Source organism: Olea europaea, unplaced genomic scaffold, assembly GCF_002742605.1.
Source record: "Olea europaea var. sylvestris unplaced genomic scaffold, O_europaea_v1 scaffold2234, whole genome shotgun sequence".
Classification (NCBI taxonomy): domain Eukaryota; kingdom Viridiplantae; phylum Streptophyta; class Magnoliopsida; order Lamiales; family Oleaceae; genus Olea; species Olea europaea.
In genome coordinates this window covers 129,284-138,784 of record NW_019240376.1, presented here as the reverse complement: position 1 = coordinate 138,784, position 9,501 = coordinate 129,284, and the positions used below count along the sequence as shown (strand labels likewise).

Genomic DNA, 9,501 nt, shown 5'->3' with positions numbered 1-9,501 from the left:
TGTTTGGGCCCGATTTTTTCACCAAAAAAAATTGATTTTTTGACCGTTATTTCACTATTCCAGTTAGGGCTGTATGCAAAAACCGGAAAACCAAACCGACACCGCATTTTAGAAACCGTCAGTTTGGTGCCACGTGAACCCGGTCAACGAAATGATTTTGACCCAAACCAAACCAGTCAACATAGTTTGGTTTAGGTTTGAGAATTTTAATTGCGGTTTAAAACCAAACCGGACCGGCGAAAAAATATATAAAAATAAAGAAATAAAAAAAACGAAATTTTTTGAAAATTCTTCCAAATATGTAAAATTCAATAGTTTTGTCATTTGTGAGTATTTTTGTCAATTCCTAATTTTATAATACAGATATATTATTATTATTATTATTATTATTATTATTATCATCATCATCATCATCCAATAATTCTAATATATATATAATAATTTCAAGACTAACATAATCTATCAAAAGTCTTTTTCCTCTTCAAAATTTAGATGAACTCCAGTCGACACCCAATACAGTTTTGAGCCACCGGCACCACACACTTCTTTTTCAGATTTTTCACGCTCTTCAAAGTTGAATTGAAGTCCATTATACCAAATCAGAGACAAAGAGATCTTATACTTTCGGTGATAATATTTGCTACAAATAAAGTTTCAAATCAATAATTTTTTGAGCAAACTAAGTTAAGAATCTGAAATTAAATGTGTTTCGTAACATCATACAAACGTAAACTTGTGTAATTGTTATGTTTATATATTATAAACAATTGCTTTATTATTGTGGTTGGTTATGTTCTTTATTTAATCAGTATCATTTTTTTCAGATATGATGATCACGAGGTCTTGTTGGATATTATTATATTTTTTGAACCTTATATCTAGTTTAGTAAACTTGTATTGTAACGTTATTGTATCGTCATTAGCCTAAAAAGTGTGAACAAAAATGAAAAAAAAAAACTATTTTTTAGTTTATTGTGATTTCACTTTGATTTAGTTAATATTTAAATTTATAGTAAATATATTTAGCCCCTATTTGAGCCATATTTTCCATATCATCATAATGAGAAAATTGACTATTGGAGAGGAGGTTGGGTCCCACACATAAAATAGCAGGTCAACAAAGGCGGCTGAACTTGTGGAATAACTGTCCAAAATTTCATTTTTTTGTCCCAAAAATTTGGTTCAAACAATGGCTTAGTTTGTTTTAGATTTATTACTAGTGAGATATAAATATATATTAAATTCAATGAATTAATGACATAAAAGTAGACGGCAAAAAATTATATGGTGAAACCGACAGTTTAAAACCGGACCAAACCGTTAGGTTTAGGTTTGAGTTTTTTTCAAACCGTTCAAAATGGTTGGTTTAGGTTTGAGTTTTTTTCAAACCGTTTTAAACAGTTTGGTTTGAAAATCTGTCAAAAACCGGTAAAATCGGACCGCTTACACCCCTAATTCTAGCCATCATATTTGACTTCTTCTCTCACATGTGGACCCTATTTTTCTCCTAACGGTCAAAAAATCAATTCTCAAAATCACTCCCAAACAGGCTCTCATTTTCAAATGTCCACTTTCTCTACAAATTACAAAAATGACATTGCAGCTAAGAGTTCAGAATATAAGGTGTTGTGTCTTCTAGAAAGTTGATAGATTTTTTTCAGTTTTACAAAGGAATTTCAGGCTTGTGTCATTGGAAAATGTAGAAAGAAACGGAGAAAATGGTAAGACCTTAATAGATTAAAAAAGTTGGAACAAGACCTCATATTAAATGAAATTAAATGTGAAGTATAATCAGCTAATGTCAAAAGTACCCCATTTAAATATTTAGAGCTTGTTTGGGAGATATTTTTTAATGATCATTTCTCCCAAAAATCATTTTCAACCACACATTCTATGAGACGCATAACTTTTTCCTACTTTTTAGACATACATTCTACCAAAAAAAAATTTATTTTTAAGTTGGAAAAATCTCTCCCAAACAGACCCAAGAAGATCTCACAGATAAATGCAAACACACCAAAGGGTTTTCCATAAAAACATACCTTAGATGTGATATAGCAAGAGGAGAAACGAGGAGTATCTCCCAGAGTCAAAGATATGTAAGCAAACATTACAAGATAGCTTATCTGACATGGAACAGAAAATATGTTCAGATAACATAAAGCAGGCAGCTGAAGATGAGAATTAAATTAAATACTCTCATTGATATTGACAGGTGGAACAAACGGTTAACGTATTGACGGCATGAGTTTCATTATAATTAAGAAGAAAAATTTTCCACCTCTTTTGAACTAAAGAGGTATTTGATAAGAATTTTATTTTTATTTTCTTTTTTTTTTGAGGGGGGGGGTTCATTTTCTTACCAAGATTGTAATAGCATCTGCAGTACTTTCTCTTTTTAGTTCTTCCTCAATTGAACTTTCTGATGAAAATGTGAGTGTTAAATTTTTAGCCAGGACCATTGGCAAGAGTTCCTCCTGTACAACAGAATTGGATGAGAATCCAGGTCATTTCAATGAAATAGTATATATAGAACATTCTGTGAATTATCAATATGCAGCCATAAATCAAAATCAAAATTCTTTTATTCATGGTTAATACCAATACAATAATTCATGTTTTTATTAGTGCACGTGAGATCACCTCGACACATTTTTTTACGCATGTGCACGCAAGGACAGTTACGAAGAAAACATAAAATATATACACAAAGAACGACTGCAAACCTTTGCTAGCTGGATGAAGGCTTTCTCCCATGCCACTGTCCTCTTAGTATCATTCCCTTCCTTATCAATTGCGTTGTTGACAGGATATGTCACAATAAATGCAGAAGCCTGTGTCAGGAAAAATATAACTTGATTTCTGGAGACCTCATTTATAGAAGAACATATAACAGGGATGCAAATTACCGCCAAATAGTTATTTCCAGAGAAACCACCCAGAGAAGTGCTTGGATCAAGTGGAGCTTTAAATGCACTCATGCACCTGTCCGCTGAAGTATAATGCTAAAAGAAACCATATAATTTTTTGATAAGTATCTCTTAAAGCTCAATTAAACGAAAAGCAAATGTAAAAAACAGATTTAGAATCTCATGGCATGAAGATGTAGATCGCAGAACATACCTGAAAGCAATATTCAACATGTTCAAGACCCCCAAAACCATCATAGTTTGCAGGATCCATCTTGAAATACTGTCACACCAAGTAGGCTTAGTTAAGTTCAGCCATAGGCTTATTAACATTAAATACATCCAAGGAGAAATTGTTGGAATACATAGAAGAGCTTTGTCATCATAGCAAAAACATAATTATTGAAGCCTTATGAAAATTATTATAGACAGATATTGGTATTCAGTTATTGAAATATTGTTAACACTGGGAATTTAGACCTTTCTGTTACATTGTAAATGCCAAAAAATAAAGGAAGCATGTGCTACACTCTTAGGATTTATTAAAACGTGATACCTGAAGAACACTCTGAGTAGCACAATCTTTGCCCAGGGGCTTCATGCAAATGTCAGTCAGAGATACCATCTTACCAGAGAAATTAGCTTGGATAGCATCTACCTATCAAAATAAGAAGAAATATATTCCCCTAAGAATCTTTTAGTTCTAATTAAGTAAGACATAAGTTTTATATCACATAACTAAAGTAATGCCTTCTCATTACATAAAAATAATAGAAAGAATCACCTTTTTCTGGACATCAAACAGTAACTTAATATTGTTTTCTGTCACAATGGTCGGTGCTTTTCCACCCGTTCCTGGGATTGTTGCTATTATGAGCTGCAAAATTTTGGTATTAGTTTTTCAACCCAGTGGGGTGGGTTGGGGTGGGGGGAAGAGATTTTGAAAATTCCTGACAGCTAGCAACCACAAATTACTAAACAAAACTAAAGCTTAATATCAATTGGATTGGATCGGAATTATCTTGAGAGGAGATGTCTAATACAACAGAATGAAACTGGATAAAAATGGATATATACAAAAGGAAATGCACAAATTGATATTAAACCTGCTCGATTCTGTAAAAAGGGGCAAGGTGGTTGTCAAAATATTGTTTTTCTTCGGCAGCTCTACTCCCGGGGCCAACCCATAGCTGAAACATTAGTGGTTTTAAGAGTCAATCACAATAGAAGCAACATATATAAATACATAGAGCATCAATATGAACAAAAGATAAAAACTTTTGTCCAAAGATCTTAGTCAGGTGATATAACATGTGAAGCACCTCAAAGTACATTGACCAAGAACATGAACATTGATTATAATTTAGACAAACATAAGCATGTCTATTATGCATTATAATTAGAAAGTGAAGCAAATGTCATAGACACATCAAAGCTTCACTTATAATACCTTCTCAGGCCTTGTCTCTACTTGGAAACGAATAAGACCTAAGCAAAGCACAAGAACAGTAGCCAATGATGAACACAGCACGAGTTTTGGATTCCTAGCAACCCATGTTCCATATCTCCTGAAATAGAGATGTGGTCCACTGTGTCAAATAGTCCTTCTTAAAGAAGTTATCCTTGAAAGTTCCTAGCTAGTACTGGTGTAAATGGTATGGTAAGTGACCTGTAAAACTTTGACATGTATCCTTGCACAATTGAAAGTTGAATGCCATTAGAAATTTGGGGAACGTCCTCAAGCATCTGATAATTGAAAGTAGTAAAAGAGGAAAAAAAATAATGTTAAGTAGACTTTGGAGATGATCTATAGAGAACTCAGAAATGAAACGTCAAAGATGAACTTAAAAGTAACCAACCAGTAAATTTTAAAATGCAAAGAAATCATCCAAATAAATCACATTAATTCTACATGTATCTGTTGCTTCCATGTTCAGTGCTATGATGCAAGGAACAGTAGAAAACAGGCAAGAATATAAAAACGTCAAACTCTGATTGAATAGCCTATGATACAGTCCTCCTAGATTTTCATCTCGACACCCGACTCGTATCGGACGCAAACACTCCGGGATACATGTCCATATCCTGCTTTGTTCAAAATTTCGTATTAACGTGTCCCTATGGTGCTGTATCCATACATCGTAAAAAATAGCAGACTTAACAAGCAAAAAGTAACTCAGAAGTTATGAAATGGCATGCACCTGCATTGGGATATCGTCATCCTTCTGCTTGTTTACTTGACGAACAACACCACCATTGGTGACATTAACTAATGGTTTTTTTCTAGAAACAGAAATCCTTCCTCTTTTTCTATGGACGAAACCCCACACAAGAAACGCAGAAACCAATATAATGTACAATATTGTAACAGCAACATCAACACATTTTGCCTGCACGAATCAAGAACTCCAAATGCATTAATTTTAAATCATATAAATTATTTTAGTGCATGTTTGGTATGAAGTAGTGGATAAGACTCCAAAATATAATGAACGCGATTTTAACTTCTTTTTTCATCCTTGATATTGTCCGGTGTAATCCAATCCTCCCTCACAAATGTGCCATTAAAGTATACAGCAGATTGCAGTCTTTCAAACTTCTTTGTTATGCAAATTATTAGAAGAAACTAAACTAAAATGAATTAACACGTCCAAAGAATGTCTCAGACAAAATAAATTGACCATCCAAATTGATTTTTCTCTCACCTTAAGAGACCCTACTCTCACTGAACACAAATTTTCCTGGTTAGGGGAAGAAGGTGCTGAATTTGAGCAGGCCAGAGATGAAGGACAATCACCACATGAACAGCCTAAGGAAGTGTCACCACATGAATATGTCGACACGTTCATAGGTTTCATTCCAGATGACTCGGGGGCATTAGGCGAAAGATTAATAGCATACGGTGATCCCGGCACACCAAGCGGTGCTTTTCTACCAATAAAAGCATACCACTCTGCCATATATAATTACGTGTCAGCAAGCATTCAAGAATAAATCGCATTTTTTGCTTACTCAAAAGTAAGCACGAGTTATGTTTAGTTTCCAAAGATATTTGGATAACCTACATTTTTGTTTCTTTTAAGTAAAAATAGTAATTTATTTTGGAAGTAACTCTTGTGCTATTGCCAAAATATGTAGGTAATTAATTTCAATATTAATCAATGAAAAAAATTACTTATAAGTAAATTGTTTAAGCTTCGCCAAACACAAGTAAGGAAAAATTGGAAGGACTAGCTAAAAGAACTTGATGCATTTGCAAGAAACATACATGCTTGTATGATTCCACGTACGTGACAAAACTGGGAGTATCAGTTTACCTCTAAAATTTTTAGCACCAGCACCAATGAATTCTATTGCTCGAGTATTCATAGTACCAAATTTTACATCCTTGCAGGATTCAAACATTCCTTCACCAAAAGTGTCAGTGATGTAAAAGTCAATTCCATCCACAGTCGAATTATTTCCGACCTGATAAAAAAAAAAAAACATATACAAGAAAATAAAAGAAATCCAAAGTCAAATAATAGAGTAGTCGTGCAGGGTAGGCTGGCAATGTGAAACCAACTCATCTAAAACATAAGCTGGTAGAGAACAAATTTATTTATTTGAATTTAGTCCATACATGCCCCTACACGTAGATTAGATTCAATTTTTTTTAAAGGTCTGATGTGTGCTCAATTTTCACACGAACACAAACTTACGAATAAGTTGAATTACTCACCTTGGAAATGGAAGTCACGTTGATAAACTGACTTTGATTGGGAGAACATGTAAGCTCACAGAATAAATTCAAAAAATTTCTCAAGCATGCTGGACATCCTACAAGAAAAGGGATTGCCTGCAATAAAAATGATAAGACAGAATAAGTTGATATGTTTTATCAAAGATGTAGAAAAATAAACAGTAACACGAAATAATTTTATAATAACCAACACAGTCCTTTCAATGTTTTATTTTTATTTTAGAAAAAGCATATCCCTTATTTGAAAAACAGCTGAAACGGAGCAATTAGTTTTAATGTAATGCTCTTACTTGTTGGACTTGCGATCGCAAAGTCTCGAACTGAACCTCTGTACAACAGACATTTCCAGTAATAGTGGGGCACAAACTTTGAATCTTTGCTGAAAGTAATTCATCTGGCTGTAAGCACAAAAATAAGAATAAAAAAAACATGAAGACACATACAACTTTAATACACTAAAAGCATGTTCAGAAAGGACTGGATGGGACTGGAGTCATGTGGACTATACTGTAAATATATAAATAAATATTTTAGCTCATTTTCTTGACAATCGACCAAGAATTGGGAGGAATATAAGAGAAGTTTAAGCAAAAAGCTTTGCCAACATTACCTACCTTAAAAGATGGGGAACTGAAAGCACAATTCACTACTTTCCCATCACTGCGTGCTCCACAGATGTCATACATGGCACAATATTCTTCGGAATGCCTTTCTCTAACCAATTGGAATAAATTGAGATAAGTTATCCAAGCCTAATAAAGATCATATTTCTAATACTAGTAGCAAAATAAGGATTCTTCAAGTTTGTTATTTTTTTTTTTTTATCTCATGGCCTTGAGCAATAATATAAGAATGATATCCAGAAATACAATACAACTGCACACATGAAATCAGTTTACCGGATGAATACAAGACTGTCAAATCAGAATTTGGGAGTATAAGAAAATTACAGCATACGAATAATAATTTCAAGAAATTCATCCACCAAATTTCATAATTTTTTATTTTATTATTATTATTATTTTATTTTTTTAAAATTTTTTTGGTCATTTTGAAAAGCTCTTTACCATGACTTGCATTAATCCCACAGAAAATTGAACAATTCATTATGTGCTCGATATTGATAAAAATAATAGAAACATCTAAATTGGAAAAGAATTTTATTCCCGTGATCATTCAACCCATTTTCTCGCTTAAGTAAAACAATAATAATTCATTTATATCTTATTATATTGGGGGGGAAAAACACCCATAGAATAGTGATCAGTACACATAATTTCGCCCACCTTAAGGCAGAAGCAAAATTAAACTATAATTATTATCAATATTTTTCAAGAAAGCATTTTTTCTAGGGGGGAAAAATGAAGAAGAAGAAGAAGAAAATTACCTCAATGTGGCATTAGCAGCTAAAGACCTTTCTGCATTTACTATAGATACGATAAGTAACACCTGCAATCATATTTATTCCAAATCAACTAGAATTTCCACAATTCTGCAACCCATTTGAAGATCGAACATCCTTAAACTTCAATTAATCTCTTTAAAATAAATCCGGAAACCAAAACAAAATTTTGCAGCAAATTACCTTAAACATAAAAACTACATAGCCAAACAGTTGGAGGAATCTCATGTTTCTTCAGTGTGCTAAGCCCAGTATAAAACAATGGGCTTTTAAGAAGACAAATTAAAATGAAAAGGAAGCTGCTTTGTGTATGTGTATATATATTCACCAATGTAATGTATGTAATTATGTAGTAATAGTAATCAAAAATGGAATTTTTGGGAGAGAATTTAGTCAATACGAAAGTGTGTATATACATATAGACCTTTACACACACAGTCAATATAGAGTTGGAATTCCGAACTTTACGAGTTTTAAAGGAGAGACCGAAACTGGAGCATTTAAGGATTTTTTTGACGAAAATACCCTCGCTTTCGTCACTTTTTTATGAATGACGTTTTTTTCATTTTTTTTGGCCAAATCTTATCGTATAATCTAAACGTATGATTATACTTTACTGTTGGCAAAAGGGCTTTTCGGTAATCTCCTAGTCGGTTGAATGTGAACGGGAATGTTTTTCTTTTTTCTTTTTTGTATTTTCTGCACTGACTAAGAAATATGATTTGGACGTTTATCAAAAGTTATTTTAATGTTTATGAAATTAATTAGGCTAATGAAATTGTTTGGTTGACTTGTAAGATTATAATTGATTATTTTTTAAAAGAGTTGCCTCTTGATTATTAGTTGTTCACTTATTATCGATGACAATAGCATGTTTAATATGTTAAACTGAATTATCCAAACAAAATTTACAAATACGTAACATAATTTATGAATTTTCTTCCGGTCGTATCTAATTAAATTACTTTTTTATTCCTATTTTTTAATTGTTTTTGAAAATCTAATCCTTGACTGTGAACAGTTACTGAGACTTGGTCGATCGAGTATACAATATCAAGTCAAAATATTAAGCTCCTTTGATAGAAAATAACTTATAGCGTTAGTTATATAACACGGGGGAGTTTGAACATGGTAACTCCTCTTTCTAGCAGTTCTACTTTCATATACTTTTAAACTTTCATGTACACTTTAGTCGTTTTGAATTTCTTGAAAAGTTTGATAGTTTTAAAGAATCGAGTTAATATTCATATATTTGCGTGTGCTCTATTTATTCTTTTTAAACTTAATATTAGGGTATAAATAATAGTAGGTTCACGGATGAGCGAATTTTTGCCAAGTTAATTGACTATAAAATTAGGTTCAAATGATTTTATTGATGAAATAATTATAATAAAAGATCAAATGTAAATATAATTAACAAATCATTTTATCTAACTATGAGTTTCACA

At 32.4% G+C, this 9,501-nt stretch overlaps 1 protein-coding gene across 1 annotated transcript in view; it reads right to left on the bottom strand.

Moving 5' to 3' along the window:
- The window catches only part of LOC111380946 (Niemann-Pick C1 protein-like), an 18,201-nt gene extending 9,698 nt beyond the window's left edge, over positions 1-8,503 (bottom strand). The window contains exons 1-19 of the mRNA XM_023004622.1: positions 8,237-8,503; positions 8,039-8,100; positions 7,266-7,365; positions 6,942-7,049; positions 6,631-6,747; positions 6,227-6,377; positions 5,615-5,862; positions 5,111-5,299; positions 4,579-4,655; positions 4,360-4,477; positions 4,016-4,099; positions 3,694-3,786; positions 3,466-3,567; positions 3,124-3,192; positions 2,910-3,005; positions 2,727-2,834; positions 2,364-2,477; positions 1,918-2,126; positions 56-69 (exon numbers count right to left, since the gene is read on the bottom strand). Coding sequence (XP_022860390.1) covers positions 56-69; positions 1,918-2,126; positions 2,364-2,477; positions 2,727-2,834; positions 2,910-3,005; positions 3,124-3,192; positions 3,466-3,567; positions 3,694-3,786; positions 4,016-4,099; positions 4,360-4,477; positions 4,579-4,655; positions 5,111-5,299; positions 5,615-5,862; positions 6,227-6,377; positions 6,631-6,747; positions 6,942-7,049; positions 7,266-7,365; positions 8,039-8,100; positions 8,237-8,281 — 2,104 coding nt within the window. The 5' untranslated portion in view covers positions 8,282-8,503. The remainder of the gene's footprint in view (positions 1-55; positions 70-1,917; positions 2,127-2,363; positions 2,478-2,726; positions 2,835-2,909; positions 3,006-3,123; positions 3,193-3,465; positions 3,568-3,693; positions 3,787-4,015; positions 4,100-4,359; positions 4,478-4,578; positions 4,656-5,110; positions 5,300-5,614; positions 5,863-6,226; positions 6,378-6,630; positions 6,748-6,941; positions 7,050-7,265; positions 7,366-8,038; positions 8,101-8,236) is intronic.
- Between the last annotated feature and the right edge of the window lie 998 nt (positions 8,504-9,501).